The sequence below is a fragment of the Callospermophilus lateralis genome, chromosome 2 (assembly GCF_048772815.1).
Source record: "Callospermophilus lateralis isolate mCalLat2 chromosome 2, mCalLat2.hap1, whole genome shotgun sequence".
In the NCBI taxonomy this organism is placed as follows: domain Eukaryota; kingdom Metazoa; phylum Chordata; class Mammalia; order Rodentia; family Sciuridae; genus Callospermophilus; species Callospermophilus lateralis.
The window spans coordinates 103,407,119-103,427,076 of NC_135306.1; the positions used below are offsets into that span (position 1 = coordinate 103,407,119).

The 19,958-nt window shown below is 34.8% G+C and overlaps 1 protein-coding gene across 1 annotated transcript; it reads right to left on the bottom strand.

The window, feature by feature from the left end:
- Window positions 1–772: 772 nt before the first annotated feature.
- LOC143391068 (olfactory receptor 10D1B-like) lies at window positions 773–1,705 on the bottom strand. Its single transcript, XM_076843629.2, has one exon. The coding sequence runs from the start codon at window positions 1,703–1,705 to the stop codon at window positions 773–775; it is 933 nt and encodes a 310-aa protein (XP_076699744.2).
- Between the last annotated feature and the right edge of the window lie 18,253 nt (window positions 1,706–19,958).

Consider the following 19,958-nt stretch of genomic DNA (forward strand, 5'->3'; position numbering starts at 1 on the left):
CTTTGAATAAGAAAAGCCTCCAAACCACACTGCCATAGCAACTTGGACTTTGCATTACCCTTGGCTGAGGGATACAAAACCCAATTCAAATTTTCTAATACTGAAAAACAACAGAATCTGTTATCCATTCATGGATTCTTCCTATCTATATTCTGTCTTTCAAAAATCATTTTATTTGTTCTTTTTAGTTATACAGGACAGTAGAATGTATTTTGTCATATTATACATACAACATTCTCTTTTATTTACTGTTACAGAAAGAATTTGTAGGTGATAAAGCCACTGGTGCAGTGATTCATCCATAAGAGACCTAACATTGGTCCTACTCAAAGGTCCTTTCCTTTAACTTCTGGATGTTTCTGGAGTCACAGGATGCCATTTGAAATCATGTGCATAAAACTCTCCCATTTTTTTTAGCAACTCCTAGACCATCAGATGAGACATGTGAGGGAATAATAGAAAAATCATGCAGTGAGGATGAAGAAGTGTTAGAGTACGGAGGATGAAAAGAGAAACAGAGGATAGAGGAATAAAATAATAAGAGAGGAAAAGAAAAGAAAGTTTAGGATAGTTTGCCAAGTGGGAAGAGATATTCCTTTCTAAGGTAAAACAGTCTATTAGTTATATGACCTTGAGTATTGTCTCTATGTCTCTAGGTCTAGCTTCATCTGTAAAAGGAGGCAGTAATAATAACTGTATTCCACATTGCACAAAAGGAAACACCTTCTGTAGACACTGTGATGCCATTAGACTGTTAGTCACTAATCCTCTATTACTTCTCAGGAAGGAAGGCCACTTGCTGTAGCACCTTCCTCAGAGAATGTTTTACTTCCTTGTTTCTCAGGCTGTAAATCAAAGGATTCAGCATGGGGGTGACCAAGTTGTTCAGGACCTGAACAGTTGCATTAAGCCAGGGGTTGGGAGTGGGCTGCAGGTAGATGAGGACCACTGGCATGAAGGAGAGGAGGATGGCCGTGAGGTGGGCACTGCAGGTGGAGAAGGCACGGCGGCGGCCCTCTGTAGATCGAATTTGAAGAATGGAATGGACAATGCAGCTGTAGGAGGTGAGGATGAGGAGGAAGCAGCTGAGGGGCATGAGGCCTACACTGATGAACCCCACCATCTCCAGGGCTGAGGTGTCTGCACAAGCCAGCTTCAGCATCACTGGGATGTCACAGAAGTAGTAGTCCACCTCATTGGGACCACAGTAGGGCAGCTGGAAGGTGAGAGTGGTCAGAAAGGTGGCCTGAATGCAGCCAAAAAATGAGGTCCCTGCAGCCAAGATGGCGCACACTCTGTGGCTCATGATTATGGTGTAGCGTAGAGGGAAACATATGGCAACAAAGCGGTCGTAGGCCATCACTGTGTACAGAAAACACTCAGTGCAGCCCAGGAAATGGTAGAAGAAGAGCTGGGACACGCAGCCCGCATAGGAGATGGCTCTGCTGTTCCCTGACAGGTAGAACAGCATCTTGGGAGAACTCACAGAGGGGAAAAATATGTCAAAAATAGATAGCTTGCACAGGAAGAAGTACATGGGGGTGTGCAGCCGAGTGGAGGAGATAATTGCCAGCAAGATTAGCAGGTTCCCCATGAGGGTGAAGACGTAAAAGGACAAAAACAAGATGAAGAGCATGGTCTCCAGATCCTCTGTGTGTGGGATGCCCAGGAGGACAAACTCAGTCACCACTGAGCGATTCCTCATCTTTGTCGGAATATTGAATTTCAAAACAGATGACAGTACTTCCAAGTGTACACAGTGATGTCAAACAAGAAGATCTCTGATGGATGTGTGGGTTTCATGTTTTAACAATCTACCTTCCTTTTGGGGGGCAGATCTACATAAAATATAGACAATAAAATCCCCGACTATAATCTGGCACTTTTCATTTTAGCCAATTTGTATTAAAGTCACCATGGTAAATAAATCTCACAGATTGTAATTAAAACTTTAGACAAAATAATATAAATTGTTTTCCCAAGAACTCCAAAAAGTAAGCAGAAAAAGGCAGACTGGGAATAAGAGGAAAAAACATAATGCAAGTTTTTATGTCTTTCCCTGCTTTACTCCTGTGATTTTGAGTTCAAGATGAACTAAAATTATAGAATAGTGTTGGATGCCAAAATTCTGATAATTAATCCATTGTTTTGGGAAGAGGTCTTTATGAGGGACTCCATGTTTTAAAAAACACTTAATGTCATACCATACCAGGATTCCTAGTCAATAACAAGAAAGAAAACCAAGTATTTCTATTTGTATTCAAAAACAACATTTATCTATATAATAAAACTCTAAGGATCTACAAGAGTTAACAAGGTCACAGGATACAAAATTAATATAAATAACAAGCTGAATTTCCATATGTTAGTAAACAAAAAAAATAGAAATTAAAATTCAAACAAATAGTGCCATTTATAATAGAACAAAATATATAGTGTAAAATCTAGTGAATTATGTGTAGGATCAGTATTTTGAAAATAAAATATGAATGCAATCAAAGAAAACACATATAAATGGAGAAACAAACTATTTATGGGTTGGATGACTCAAATTTGTTAAGAAATGAGTTCTTTCCAAACAAATCTATATAACCAATGCAATCTCAATCACAACCCCACTTTTTTCAGATATTAAATTAATTCTAAAGTTCATATTTAAATCAAAAGACTTAAAATAGAAAACAATTTTGAGAAACAAAGTTGGAAGGCTCATGTGACCAGATTTTAAAACATGTTGATTAATGTTAATTAATCAAGATAATGTGATACTGGTGAAGGCAGAGACTCGGAACTCAGTAAAACAAAATGAAGAACCCAGGAAGAGACCTATAAATGTGCAGTCATTGATTTTTAACATATTATGCAAAGGCAAGTAAATGGAAAAGTCTTTTCAACACTAGTTCTGGATCATTTGAACATTGTTACAGAAAAGCAAAATATAAAGATAATAAAACACAATTATTCTAGAATTCTATACCTAATGCCTTACATAAAAATCTTACAGAGATCATGGATTTCAGTGAAAAATTTGACAGTATGCTATTGCTGGAAACAAATGAAACAATATCTTTGTGACCTAGGTATTCATAAAGATGAATATATATGGGAGCTCAGAGCTCCTATATATTCAGTACCAGTACCCTTAATGGTAAGATTTCATATAAATTTAAGTCTAAAATTTATTCAATATTTAATTTTAAAAATTGAAAGTCTTTTGTGAGAATCACAGGAGAATTAAAAGAAAATTAGTCAAAAATATTTACAACTTGGGTATATGACAAAATATTCAAAATATCTTTTTTTAAAAAAACTATTCAAACTTAATACAAATCAAACACTTTCTCTCCTCAAGTAAATGGGAAACTAATTGGAGCACTTAATAAAAAAGACATACAAATGGCAAATAAATGCATGAGAAATACTCAAAATTGTTAGTCAAAGGAAATGTAGGTTAAACCACAAGGAGTAACACTTACATCTATTATAATAGGGGGGAAACCAAACTGACACAATGGAGTGTTACAAAAACATGGAATAACAGGACTTCTACTTCCATGTGTTTATGCAGTGAGTTTATCCAAATTTTTACATGAACCTGTGTGTTAGACATAAAGTCTGTGATTCTCTTAATTTCTAAGTCCTATCCAAGGGTTATTTTTCAAAGAACTAAAAATCTAGCAGCTTGCAACATGTGGATGTCAGTACCTCAGTGAATAAGAGGCGGAAGAAGTGAGGAAAAACATAAGCACATTGTCCACAGGGAACATGGTGGGATTTCTGTAGTACTGTGAAAGGAAACCCAAGCTGCATGCTCTGGTTCCCAAAAGAGCAAAGTATCCCAGCATCAGATAGATTTGTGTTTGTGTAGGAAGGTGTCAAGGACATGTATTATCAAGATTGCACTCACCTGTTCCCTCTGGATCACAGCCTTCAGATCCTTCTGTCAATCTCTCATGTTTCAGTCATTGGTAGTTCAGAGGGAGCAACTAGGGTAAAATCATCTGCACTGCCTTCCAAATAAAATAATAGTGAGATGTGCTGAAATGAGAAATACCTACCTCCCTTTCCAGTCAGCTCTCCTGGAGAATTGACTCCAACCAGGACTTAAAGGCTTTGTGTTCAGTACTTGTTTGTTTGTTTGGTTTTTTTTTTTTTTTTGCTTATCTCTTCCATGTTTAAGTCTTTCATGATAATACTGCAATATCACCACTTCAATTATATAAACATTCAGGGATTTAGTAAATAAAATAATAAACATTAATTTAATTGTTAAATAATAATGTGTCCTTCTAGCAAATATACATTGAAAACAACACTAATAAACTAAGTACATTCAAAGGTAGATTATAAATTAGTAAAACAGCAATAAACCACCCCATTTGTAACAACAATAACAACAAAAACAATGTAAATAACAGTTAATGTTGATTGAACATTAGCAAGTTGCTATAATTTTTTTAAGTTCAGTAGTTTCTTTTTTTTCTTTATTAAGTTTCAAACAACTTTTTTAGTTAAAGGCATAAATTAAAACACTGAGAGCTTTAGTGACTTGATCATACAGTCGGAATGTGTCTGATGTAAAATTAAAACCCAGGTTCCATTCCAGAGCCAGTCCTTCTAACACTTCTGCTGTCAGAGCTCCCATTGGGTATTTTATTTATAGAAGAAAGACATGAGAGTGGACCTTAAATACCTGAAAAGCTTCTGTATATTTTTATTGTGTGTTTCTCTATGGTAAACAACCAGTAAAAGGCTGTGAAACTGATACAAATTTAGATTTTGCTGAAATACTGAAAGAAAAAAAATCAGTGAAATAGGTTGCCTTGTTAAGGAGTTCACCATCAGATTGGGATCTAAGTGCTGATTAAAAGATTCTTTCAGGAACATAATGAAAGATTCTTATTTAGAATTTGAGGCTACATTACCTTTACCCTTTATATCTCTAATAATATTTAGATTCTTTGATTTTATCACAGAGTTTATCAACTTTAATATATCTGAGTGGACAAAGTGTTTTGATTTAAACTTGACAGATTTATCCACATTAAAAATAATAAGAATATGATTATACCTATAGTACTTACAATAAAAACCCTTTAGGACAATTTTTGATGTGTTCTCAAAGAAAACAAGCACATGCCATGGAGAAGGTCAGAATTGCACTGAAGAAAAGCCTCAGGATTGGAGAAGTTCATGGGGATTCTTTTGTGCATGAGCTATAATTCAAAAACAAACAGAAAACAATAGTTATGCTGAAAACAAGTGTGTGCAGGCATTATACTGAATGCTTAGCGTATATTAACTGTTCTAGTCGCTACCATGGTTCTCTGAGACAGATAGTGTTTATTTCCATATTCATTAAGAAACTGAGAGACAATTCATTTAAATGAACTTATCAAGTTTCTACATCTGCAAGTGAGAAGAGTTGGGTCCTACTCATAGAAGTGTGGAAATGTGTTTTTGAGCAATTACTAAATTTATGAATCTTATACTCATTCAGAAATAATCGTGACTTTAAATAATAATATTGTCATATTGCTTTATTTTTATAAGGCAATTTTATGCATTCCTAATTTATTTTCCTAAGTCCCTGTGAGGTATTGTCAATGAACTCCAATTCTCATATAAGGACACTGAAATTCAAACTCATATAAAAGTAAAAAATGGAGAGCAATTCATAACCAAATCTGACTCCAAGTTTAGTGTTCTTCCCACTATGCCTTCACTGCCCTCAAACAGACTTGATACAGAGAGCAACTGCCCCTGTGTGAGGGAAGAATTTCTCACAAATTTATTCTGCAGGCATGGAGATGTCTTCCTGGCCACCTTGCAATCATTAACTATTCCCTGAATACCTTATGGCCCCAGGTTATAGCTCAGGAGAGGGACACAAATCTCTAAAGATCATATTAAATTGAAGTCAATAGGTCCCAGAGCTACAGAAATTTTTCACAATCTGAAGATGATTCCCAAGAGTATGCCTCAGGTTATCATGAAACATAAAGAAAATTTGCATCATATTTACTTCATTCAGAAATTACAGCATATATCCTTAACTCCTAATACTGAGTTCCAGCATTTGGTAAGCTTGAAGACTTTCTCCCTCCAGATAACTGTCCTGAAATGTCCTCACTCATAGAGGTAGAGCCCACCTCTTTAAATGAGAAGTGAAGTTTTACTCTTTTAAGCTCATACATTTATAGTAAAAACTAAAAGCATTCATATAAAATAACTATTTACATACTACTTGTATTTATGTTAGCAGAGGGTAGAAGATGGTTGTGCTCTAAAAGATACCAACAATCAAATAATCAGTCCTGGCTCCTAGAACCCCAATATCTCAAAGATTAACGAATTTAATGTGCATCTGGAGGGACAGATACTTTCTCATGTGATTCAGGAAATACATATGAAAAAAGGTTCAATATTGATGAATTTAATGTACATCCAGAGGAACAGATACTTTTTCTTATGATTCAGGATATACATGTGAAAAAATATCCAGTAAGAACTTAGAAACTAAAATTTAATATTCCTTCTAAATATTATTAATAATCGTGTAATTTCTATGCCTTCCTAACATTCGAATCTCTGAAAGGGCATGCTGCTGAATTCATACCATAGTTCTTTTTTAGGTTTGTAGATATAAATGATTTTTGAATAACAGAAAAGAACTGAATATGATCTGGTTTATTTAAGAGATGCATCATTATGACACCAATTAGTATCATGAGAGCAGTTAAGTGTAGTATCTCTCGCACAATTTGGAAAGCAGAAAATTTCACAGAAATTTTTATAGACAATCTATTAATTATTACAATACTTATCTACCCTAAATGCCTTTTATTTTCATTCTATCAAATAATAACTAATAATAAATAGCTAGAAACATTGACAAAAGAGTGCAAAAATAAGTTCTGGTAATTTTTCAAAACTATCTTCTTTTCACATTTCATGATCTATAATAATTCAACTTCATTAACATTCCCAACAATTACAGACACACTAATTCTCCATAAAAATGTAAGTCTTTGTGGGATGTTCTAACAGTACATTCTTGATGGAGAAAATACTGTAAACTATATTGTTTCCATGTACAAATTAGGAAACAGTTTATTTTTGAGAAGCTACATAAATTAATGTATTCCCAAGAATTTTTAAAAGATTACAGAGAAACATTATGTAATAAAGGATTGAGGATGCATATGTTTGATCTAAAACTCACAAACCCTTTTTCACAATGTGAAAAAGCTGAAAACAATGTTCAAGGCCCTTTGTCCACCAAAAATTACAGTTCAATTTTATCAGAATATTGTTTTCATCTGATTGATATTAAGTCTCTGGAGCCTTCTTAAATGGTTTTGGGTACTTTTTAGTTATCAGGTAACAACAGAATGACAGATATTTGTCAAATTTCAGATTCTTAATGGACTACATTGAACTCATGATTTCTCCATTACAGAAACAGGAAATAAAACATCTCAAGTCTATATCACAGGTTCTTTGATCTCCTTAATATATAAAAACAACTTCCAAAATTCTCTTGTGGTTCGGTTCTTTCTCATAAAGACAAATGATTGATCCTAAAAGAGCTATTGAAAACACTTAGTTTCTGATGTAGAATATAGGAGCTTCAGGTCACCACTCCATTATAACAGAATATAAAAAGCTGAGTAAATTTAAAAATATACAACTCTAACTTGACCCATGGAGTAAACTTCTTCCCCAAGATTGGAGGAATAGAAAAGTACAGAGATTTACAACTTCCTGAACCAAAGCCTCCCCAGGAACCAGGGTTGTTGTGGCAAGCTGTAATTGATGAATTGCTGGAGGTTCAGTCTGACGTGTCTATGAATGAAAGACTCAAGGGGACCTATGATAGAGGATCTCCACACTTTGGTAAGTTTTGCTTCCCGGAATTCCACCAAGTGCATAATAGAGATAAATCCCACCGCTTCCACTGGGAGGGTTGTGGAGTGGAGGGAAGAAACCATGTTAAAATATATTAGAGTTCTCACTTCTTGGCAGAGTCTGACCTCAGGAGAATCTATTTGAAAAGATCTCAACCTGCCAGGGTTTGATCATAGCCTAACTGACCTTAGGAAAAGGGAACACCCAACCCCAGCTGGCTCTAAACATCCATATAGAAAAGAAATGTCTACCCTAACCCATTCTAACTATTCTATTCCACATGAGTCAAAGGGGCAAATGAGGAGCACTATGAAGTTCACAATACAGAGGCAGACTCTCACTAACATACTGAGACCTAATCATAAAAGTATAGAATAGTTCTCTCCCGCTGCGCCTCACTACCACATTACTAAAGGACTCTTTATAACTCTTCCTTTTATGTAGTATATCATGTCTACCTACCAATAAAAAATTAAAAGACAAAGGACAAAAAGCACATTTTGAAGATAAAGAGCAAGCATCACACCATACTCAGACATGGTAGATATGTTGGAATCAGACTGACTTGGAATTTAAAGCAATTATTATTAATATACTAAAGGTTATAGTGGATGAAGTAGACTATACAAGAATAAGTGAGCAAGGTTATTAGAGTAGAGAATTCCAAGACAGTACCAAAATGAAATGCTAGAAATCAAAGATACTGTAACAGAAATGACAATAAATTTGATGAGCTAATTAGTAGATTGAACACTGCTAAGGAAAGAATCTGTGCTTGAGGTTCTCTCAATAGAAACCTCCCAAAATGATAAGCAAAGAAAAAAAGATTAAAATAATAGAACAGAATGTCTAAGAACTATGGGAAAACTTCAAAAGGTGTAATGTATACATTATGGAAATCCTAGAAGAAAAAAGGAAAAAACATAATATTTAAAATAATAACTAGTAAGGGGAGATTAAAGATGGCAGATTAGAGGAAGGGTAGGGTACACTGTCCAATTGCTCCTCAGCTCAAGATTCAAGCAACTAGAGTATTGTTTCTCAGCAAGTAGGTGACTGAAGAAATTCACTGAAATTCAATGTTGAATAGTAAAATAATCATAGAAACACAGAAATTCAGAAGCTCTCATCATAAGACAATAAATAATATGTTATCCCAGCCCACAGCTGAGGGTAGGGATAACAGAAACATAGAGGAAAAATCATGGTGATTTGATTTGGGAGAACTTGTGGAATAAGAGACTTATCTTAACTGATCCAGAGAATGTGGCACAATTTGATGATTGAAAAGTGATTATAATCTCTCAGCTGTCAAAACAAAAATTACTACAGAATCCATCTATTTGAAAGAGGCCATGTCATAGCTTTCAGAGGCCAGAGACTACGAGCTCATAAACGTCATTGCCAACCTGACCCAGAAGCCACCTGTTGTGGGGTCCAGAGTGTGCCTGGACCAATGTGACTGAAACTGGTGCAGAGAGAATTATGCCCAGGGAGATCCAGGCTGGAAATACTGAGGGGAGACAGAATGGAGTTTTCTTTGTTGCTGCTGGCCCAACAAGCAGCTGGGAAGAGGCCAGAAACCCGTCAGTCACTCATGTCTGCTCTTCAGATCTGATATTAGGAAATTCACATCGATGGATGTGGACTATGTGAGACTCGTGGAAGATTAGATCCCTTACTCTAAGAGTGAAATTTTCAGGATGTCCCTGAGACCCGGATGTGAAGCAGAGATTGGCATCTGACTATCAACAGAAAAAATGGATAGAATCCCAAATACCTTCTAACAAAGTTCCAAAGTAAAGTTAAGGCTAAACCCCGACAACCGGAGCTTCCCATATGGAACTTTGCATCAGTCCTGTTTGGGGAGTACATCAACCTCATCTGTGACCACCTCAGCAATTTTTTTTTTTCAATTTTTCCATTTTAAAAATTAAAACTATTTTCTTTTATGTGTTCCATTCTGTATGTTTGTGTATATGTGTATGTGGGGAAGGGGAGACTTAAGCCAACACCACACAAAATAATTAAAGATATATTAAACATAAACAACTCAGTAACTGTGTCCTGTAGCACCGATCCAATCAAAGTATTTACCACAGGGTCTAGTTGGCTTTCCTGTCTCCTAGGTTCCTAAAATTCTGAAGAGAAAAGATTATGTGTATTATTCATATCAACATACTGAAAACCCAGAGCAAACTTTTTTTATTAGTTTGCTAATATTAGTCTCCATGCGTAGCCTAAGTGCATATTCTTGACTCATGAATACCACGTGCTTCTTCATTATTACTTTATATATACTGCATATACATATGCATCTGCGGATATGTATGGTTTAGTTTTTTATTGCTTTTTTCAAGTCAAGTCTAAAAAAGATGTTCTTTGGAAAGATAGCTCAATATTTCTCACGTTAGGAGTGATCTGTAGTTCTGTCCACCTAACTACATTGTTCTCCATTTCACTTATACCATGTAACTGTGTCACGTCCATAGAAGAGATTAAACAAATAGTTTATTAAAATCAGGATAACCTGGGAGTATTCATTTTTTTACTTTATCAAAGAGTAAAAATTTAATGAAACACAAAATCTGGGAATAGTTTGTCAGTCTTTTGATAATTTAGTCATCATTGTTTTCTTTTATAAGAACTCAAAAATATTTTCTTCCCTGAAAAAATTTTGGCATTTTACACAAAATGAATGAAGCTGGAGGAAGCTTTGCTAAGCATCAGAAAAGGACAAATGTTGAATAATTCTATGCATATTAGGTATTTATAGCAGGTCACTTATGGAAGCAGATAATACAATAGGAGTTTACAAAGTCAGCCAAATTTTGGCTGCATTATGAATTAACAATTTCTTACTGTAGACATACTTCAGCTTTTTTGTTAAGTATAGAATCCAGCACAAGGCCACTGATGAGTCAGAAGAGAGTGAACATCAGGAAGCAAATTCTGGTACTCAACTTCAATCTGCTGGGGATTTTCTTATAATTTTTAAACTCATTTGTAATACAGTCCTCCTTAAGAATATTTTTTTACTCATTTATAATTTTCTCTGATAACATCAAGCCCAACCTAGATGAATAAGACTTACAGGAAAGTGAAAAATCAAGTAGTTGGTTGATGGAATGTTTTGTAGGGTAAGTATGGTGTCATCACTCTTTTGTAGTCATTTTAATTTTTATAACAATTTATTGAAATGTAACTCATATATTACAATATTAACCTTTCTCATGTATAGAATTCAATAATTTTTAGTGTATCCAAGAAGTTTTATGCCCATGGCTACGATTTAACTGGAGACTATGTTCACCACCACCACAAAAATAGCTTATACTCATTAGCAGTCCCATCCAGCACCTCCTGCCCACATTCCCTGGCAGACACTAAGCTACATTCTGTCACAACAAATCTGCCTGTTTTAGATGCTTTTTATAAATGGTGTCATACCATGCATGATCTTTTCTGTCTATTTTCTTTCATTTAGAGTGTTTCAGACCCATCTGTGATGTGCTATATCTCAGTGCTATCTTGAAATATTGCATTTTGCTTATCAGTTTATCATTGAGTGGTCATTTGTGTGGGTTTCACTTTCTGGTCTTATGAGCAAAGCTGCATTGAACATTTGCACACAAAAACAATGTGCATGTTTTCATTTCTTGTGGGTATGTATCCAGCAGTAAAATTGCTGGGTGACATAGTAACTTTATGTTTCATAAGATGAAGTAATGAACTGTTTTTCTAACATTTGTACCATTTTTTCAGTCTCACCTGCAATGGATGAGGGTTCACATTCCTTCCCACTCTTCCCAACACTTGTTTTCTTCTCAACTTATGATCATAACATTCCTGATAAATGTGAAATATTTTCTCACTTTGTTTTTAAATGATATTTCCTTAATAATTAATCATGAGAAACCTATTTTCAGGGACTTATTGATCATTTGTATGTATTACATAGTCGCGCCCATGTCCCTTGTGGGAAAGGGAATGGGTTTCCCTCTGGAGGGATGGGCTGGCTGAGAAATGAGAAAAGTAACAGAACACAGAAAAGTTGTTTCAAAGCAGGGGCAAAGATGGGCAAAGCTGACCAGATGGGTCCACCTTCTAAGAAAGAAAGGAGCCTGGGTTTGCTTTATTTACATGGGAATACATCAAAGGCTTTTCATATAAAGTTCTTCATCAAAACAGGATAGAGAGGGGGTGGGGACAGGTAGGCTACTCAGTTGCTAGGGGTCACATCCATCTCCAGTGCTGCAGAAGTCGTCTTGGCACAGGTGAGGGGAAGTTCACTTGCATCTGGGTGATCTCACCCGGTGGGACTGCCATGGGAAGGATCTACCTCCTCACTGGCTACAATGCTGAAAAAAAGGTCCTCACATATTTCACGGATGGCTTCATGCAACATAGAAAACTATTTATTGAGGTCCTCTAGCTGTTTTCTAATTGGGCTATTTGTTTTTTCCCTCACTAAATTTGAAGATATTTTTATTTATAATGACTACTACCTTTTCTTTTATATTACTAATATCCAGTAAATCTAATATACATTAAAAGATTTTTTCCCATTCTGTGTGTTCCCCCACCCCGGCCCCAAATGCTTTTTTTCCCTCCCATTATGCATGGACTGAACACCTTTTTAAAAATTATTTCATTATAGTTATGCATAATATTGGAGTTCAATTTGGCACAATCACACAATCATGGACTATGATTTGCTCTAATTCAGTCCCCAGTTTTCATGTTCTCCCTTCCCATGCCCTCCTTCTGTTCCCTTTCCTCTATTGATCTTTCCTTTATTTATTCATGTTTTTTAAATTAGTGCATTATGTATATACATGGATATAAAATCTACTGTGGGATACTTACATATATACATAAGAAATCTTTCCAGATCCATTCCATTGTTTCTCCTTTTTCCCATCTCACTTTCTACTCCCTCAATCTCCTTCCTCTACTCCACGGATCCCTTCTGTTTTCATGGTATTCCTCCTTTGCACCTGCCACTCCCACCTTTTTTTTTTTATTTTGATCTTTGATCTAGTTTCCACATATGAGAGAAAACATTTGACCCTTGAGTCTGTCTGGTTTATTTTACTTAGCATTATGTTCTCCAATTCCAAAATGAATTTCTTAATGGTATTCTCTAAAGAACTATTTTGAAAATGTTTTCATAATGTCCAATTTATCATTTTTTTTCCTAATGTAGCCCTGAGTTTTGACATTTTATCTAAAAGAAATCATCAAATCTTAGGTCACAATGATTTAGTCTTTTTTTTTCTTTTAAATCACTATAGTGTCTTACATTTAGGTCTATTATCCATTTTGAGTTAATTTTTGTCGGTGATTTAAAAGAGGTACAAATTAATTCCTTTACACATAGTTATCTAATTATACAAACAGCATTGTAATTAAAGAGGATATTCTCCATTGTTGAAAACTAGAAGAAACTTACTTCATGATTTCTATGTACTAATCATATCTTATTTTCATATACCAATTTAATTTTCTTCCAAAATATCTGAATTTATGTATATCTATGCTTATGTGTACATGCCAATGTAGAAAAAATATGTATATATATAGATTTTCCATTAATATAGCTTGGGGGCATTTTACAAAGTTTGTAAGTTTGTGAGTTAGTTAATATTCTAGGCATAAAAAATAGCATTCTGCAAATGTTTTCATGTTAAGGGTTATAGATATAAATGACTATGGAATTTTGGTTACCTTTCCAATCATTTGTTTATGCATTCAAAGTGTTCAAAGTTATTACAGAATAGAAATACCTCTATTGTCGTAATTCTGAAAATTTGTAGATGATGTATTATTGAAATATTTGCTAGCTATCAGATTCTATAATGGAGAGGAAGCTCTTTTCAAATGAAGAATAATAAAGTACCTTGATAAATTAGATCTATTACAAAGGAGGAAAAATATATAAAAATATTAAATATGATTTCAGGAGAAAACATATAATGAAAAGTTTAAATAACTGAAGAGAATGTAGACCATATAATATAATCTATCCTTAGGATAATGTTTTTATGCACAATTTTTTTTTATTTTTCTGAATGAAACAAATAATTCAATAGAAAATAGCTCCCTACTTACCCTTAGCATTTTTAGGATCCATTAGGCTATCACAGCAGTGGACTTTAGGCAGAATCATTTTTTTAACCTTCTCTACTCCTTATGATAGATATGAATGTTCACCATCACTTTCTCTCTCTCACTTGCACACATTCTGCATTGCCTTAAAAGAGAAGATGAGCCGGGTTCTGTGGTTCCTAACAGTATCTTTTTACTATATTGCTCTACTGTTCTACATACAGCTTCCATCTGTTGTCTCTCTTATTGTCTGCATATTCCTCCTTCATCTCTACAACTTGACCATTAGAAATATACTAAAGGAGAAGGGAATGTCCTCCGAATTGAAGGACACTGATTAGAAGTATTGAACCTCACTCCACCTATATCCCTTTCATAAGGACTTAGTCACACAGAAAAATCCCCCAGTACAAAGGACTGAGTAATGCTTTCTGTTTCTAGATGGCTGTGTGCCAAGTTAAAAATCAGGAAGTGAGGGGAAAGGGGGAAAAATATAAGGGGGAGGAATGAATTACAGTAGAGGGGGTAGAGAGAGAAGAGGGGAGGGAGGCGGGGAGGGGGGATAGTAGAGGATAGGAAAGGCAGCAGAATACAACAGACACTAGTATGACAATATGTAAATCAATGGATGTGCAACTGATGTGATTCTGCAATCTGTATACGGGGTAAAAATGGGAGTTCATATCCCACTTGAATTAAAGTGTGAAATATGATATATCAAGAACTATGTAATGTTTTGAACAACCAACAATAAAAATTAATTAAAAAAATAAAATAAAATATATGCATATAAAAAAAATCAGGATGTTTATTACTGAGGGACAGGGAGAATGAATGTCAGGAATGACTAAAGTTTTCTTTCACACTTTTTATAAGTATATTACACTGTAGATGGCTTAATTTTGTTCCCTCTAGAGTTTGACATTCAGTTTTAGCATTACCTCTAAGAGGAATAATAATGGTAAATGAGATTCAAGTAAAATGTGTAATATACACACACATATATATAATAATTTGATAGTCATGTATCTATTAGAAGGCACATGTCGCGCTGATGGAGTAATCCTTACAATGTCTGAACAACTCTGCGTTCATTCCTATGGCTTTGTCTTCATTCTTACAGCCTCTGCATCCCTGACTCCATCCCGACGTTTCAGATTTACTTTTTCATCATAAACATGAGTGTTTGATTCTCATGTGTTTGTCACTACTCCAGGTTATAATCTGGCAGAGCTCTTGTTCATCGCAAATACTCTAATAATGATGCTGTGTGTGGTATATATTTTTTGGTCGTCAATGAATGCTTGTGGATACCATACTTTTAAAAATTTCAAATTCTAGGGAACAAAATTGTTGTCTTGCACTACACACTATTTCTAGTTCTAAAGTATTATTGTTACTGATGAGCAATTTTTATTATGGGGTTTATCAATTATTCTATGTTGTTAGCCTTAAAAATTTAATGTGTTGACTGTAGCAACTTGAAAAATTACATTTCAAAAACAAATTAAAACTCCCCATCTAACAATTTTAAAAGCATTTTAAAGTAAATTTAATAAAATTTATTGTAATTATTTCAAAAACTTTGTCATTTAATGGATACTGGTTAATACACTAATTGTAATTTTACTTTGAAACAAAAGAAATTTGTAATAGCATAACTCCTTTAATACATATGTTTTTATTGTTCTTCCACTTTTTCTTTTGAGAAGAAAAAATCTTCCTCTCTCCTTGTCAGGAACTTCTCATGAATCTTTAGCAATATCTGAAATATTTAAAAATTATATTTTCAAATTAACATCCTTCAGTCCTCACATTAAAATAATCCAAGAATTGTTGATTATTAATTCATCATAATATCTAAGTGGAGTTAGTAGTAGTCAAAGAAAATAAAAACTTTCAAGTCTTATAAGCATTTGTGGCTTTTCTGTTTTTTTTTTTTTTCTGTAAGAATTCACATTAGACAATTTCTTCAATGTATTTCTCAAAATTTTCTGAATGGAGAAAAACTGAAGGCATTCCCTCTAAAATCTGGAACAAGACAGGGATGCCCTCTCTCACCACTTCTGTTCAACATAGTTCTCGAATCACTGGCCATAGCAATTAGACAGACGAAAGAAATTAAAGCATAAAAATAGGAAAAGAAGAACTCAAATCTACACTATTTGCAGATGACATGAGTCTATACCTAGCAGACCCAAAAGGGTCTACAAAGAAACTATTAGAGCTAATAAATGAATTCAGCAAAGTGGCAGGATATAAAATCAACACGTATAAATCAAAGGCATTCCTGCATATCAGCGACAAATCCTCTGAAATGGAAATGAGGACAACCACTCCATTCACAATATCCTCAAAAAAAATAAAATACTTGGGAATCAACCTAACAAAAGAGGTGAAAGACTTATACAATGAAAACTACAGAACCCTAAAGAGAGAAATAGAAGAAGATCTTAGAAGATGGAAAAATATACCCTGTTCATGGATAGGCAGAACTAACATCATCAAAATGGCAATATTACCAAAAGTTCTCTATAGGTTTAATGCAATGCCAATCAAAATCCCAATGGCATTTCTTGTAGAAATAGAGAAAGCAATCATGAAATTCACATGGAAAAATAAAAGACCCAGAATAGCAAAAACAATGCTAAGCAGGAAGTGTGAATCAGGCGGTATAGCTATACCAGACTTCAAACTATACTACAGAGCAATAGTAACAAAAACAGCATGGTACTGGTACCAAAACAGGCGGGTGGACCAATGGTACAGAATAGAGGACACAGAAACCAATCCACAAAATTACAACTTTCTTACATTTGATAAAGGGGCTAAAAGCATGCAATGGAGGAAGGATAGCATCTTCAACAAATGGTGCTGGGAAAACTGGAAATCCATATGCAACAAAATGAAACTGAATCCCTTTCTCTCGCCATGCACAAAAGTTAACTCAAAGTGGATCAAGGAACTTGATATCAAATCAGAGACATGGCGTCTGATAGAAGAAAAAGTTGGCTATGATCTACATACTGTGGGGTCGGGCTCCAAATTCCTCAATAGGACACCCATAGCACAAGAGTTAATAACTAGAATCAACAAATGGGACTTACTCAAACTAAAAAGTTTTTTCTCAGCAAAAGAAACAATAAGAGAGGTAAATAGGGAGCCTACGTCCTGGGAATAAATCTTTACTCCTCACACTTCAGACAGAGCCCTAATATCCAGAATATACAAAGAACTCAAAAAATTAGACAATAAGATAACAAATAACCCAATCAACAAATGGGCCAAAGACCTGAACAGACATTTCTCAGAGGAGGACATACAATCAATCAACAAGTACATGAAAAAATGCTCACCATCTCTAGCAGTCAGAGAAATGCAAATCAAAACCACCCTAAGATACCATCTCACTCCAGTAAGATTGGCAGCCATTAGGAAGTCAAACAACAACAAGTGCTGGCGAGGATGTGGGGAAAAGGGTTCACTTGTACATTGCTGGTGGAACTGCAAATTGGTGCGGCCAATTTGGAAAGCACTATGGAGATTTCTTGGAAAGCTCGGAATGGAGCCACCATTTGACCCAGCTATTCCCCTACTCGGTCTATTCCCTAAAGACCTAAAAAAAGCACACTATAGGGACACTGCTACATCCATGTTCATAGCAGCACAATTCACAATAGCAAGACTGTGGAACCAACCTAGATGCCCTTCAATAGACGAATGGATAAAAAAAATGTGGCAGTTATACAAAATGGAGTATTACTCTGCATTAAAAAATGACAAAATCATAGAATTTGGAGGGAAATGGATGGCATTAGAGCAGATTATGCTAAGTGAAGCTAGCCAATCCCTTAAAAACAAATGCCAAATGTCTTCTTTGATATAAGGAGAGCAACTAAGAACAGAGTAGGGACGAAGATCATGAGAAGAAGATTAACATTAAACAGGGATGAGAGGTGGGAGGGAAAGGGAGAGAGAAGGAAAATTGCATGTAAATGGAAGGAGACCCTCAGGGGTATACAAAATTATATACAAGAGGAAGTGAGGGGAAAGGGGGAAAAATATAAGGGGGAGGAATGAATTACAGTAGAGGGGGTAGAGAGAGAAGAGGGGGGGGAGGCGGGGAGAGGGGATAGTAGAGGATAGGAAAGGCAGCAGAATACAACAGACACTAGTATGGCAATATGTAAATCAATGGATGTGCAACTGATGTGATTCTGCAATCTGTATACGGGGTAAAAATGGGAGTTCATATCCCACTTGAATCAAAGTGTGATATATGATATATCAAGAACTATGTAATGTTTTGAACAACCAAAAATAAAAATTAATTTAAAAAAAAAGAATTCACATTAGACAATTTCTTCAATGTATTTCTCAAAATTTTCTGAAATTTTTAATTTTTACATGTTACTTCATGAAACTCAGTAGAGTGCTAACAATATCTTTAATATTCTTGGATGTAACAAATCATACCTACATGACAATATTAAACATTTGAGAAGCAAAGTGGAAAAAAGAAATTCTAATGGTTGATATTCCCCAAAGTAGACACTTGTGGGATGAGATTCCAGTGGGAGGTCATTATCATTGTTTTTTTCCTAATCATAGTCTTATTATATTCTATACCCAGCAGATAAAATAATCACATTGGCCAAATTTTGCAGAGCCAATTGGCTTTGGGCTCTTTGTAGCAAAAATCGGGATTAGTGACCCAGATATACCCCTGGCCTGTCATCTTCTCCCATCATCAATGTTAACTCCCCTCCAGAGCAACTGAGAAGAAAAAAATAGGCAACACTGAACTCTCTGGAAAGAAGGAGGGGTATGTCTGAATCCCAGACCTTGACTTTTAAAGTTTTAGACTCTTCTGCTGCAGTCTCTGTCTCTCAGTGTTAATAGAGATGCACATGGCTAATTATCTATCTCTCCTTGTTCTCATTGTAAGAGTCACTCATACCCCTTGGAGAACACAGATTCCCTTATCACCTTCCTGCAGTCTAAAATTCTGACAAACCCTTCTTTGTTTACTCATTTCTATTCAGGCTGCGTGAAGACTTTTTTCATATATTTCGAATTTGTGCTAACCTATCTCAAAGGTTCTTGCAAGGATCTTACTGATCACACTTTTACTGAGATTTGTTGCATGAAAGGCATTGTGCCAGCACTATCTTGGATTTACCATTTTGGGCAGAAATAAAGCTGGTAAATGGCTCATAATAATTTATCAGAATTAAGTAAATGCTACATGTAAATATAAGAAACATTCATGAGCACATAGAAAATGGCATGATTAATAGTGTTTCACAATTATAGATCTTAACTAAATTACTTCAAGTATTAAAGATTTAATACATTAACAATGATAGGTAAGGGAGAAAAAACAAAGTAGAATTATGAAAAATAAATGGGAGCCTACCAAACATCCTTTTATAGAATAGTCACATTCCAACATTTGTTGCAACATAAAAGAAGAAAACTTTTCTTTTTCTTCCAGATATACCAGTCTTTGAATGACATACATACAACTTTTCACTTTAATTGAGACAATAGAAGATATTAATAATATAAGAATTTGACACTCATTAGAAATTTTAAATCTCTGTGTTACCATGTGTATTTATGCAGGAGGAAATAACAACTATTCTGTGGAACAAATAAAAACCAAAAATCCTCCAGTGAAATGAAAATGAAAATGTGGGCTAATAAAAGATATTTGAGAGAGAGAGAGAAAGAGAGAGAGAGAGAGAGAGAGAGAGAGAGAGAGAGAGAGAGACACTGATTTACATACTAAATAACACTGCCTTTTGTTATTTTTGTATTGGGATTCAAGAATTGTGCATTGTTTAATATGATTTTCACATGAGATAGATCTGACATTCCTGATTTTCAGAGGCTTGGATATTGGGTGTAAGTAATTTTTCTAATGTCACACA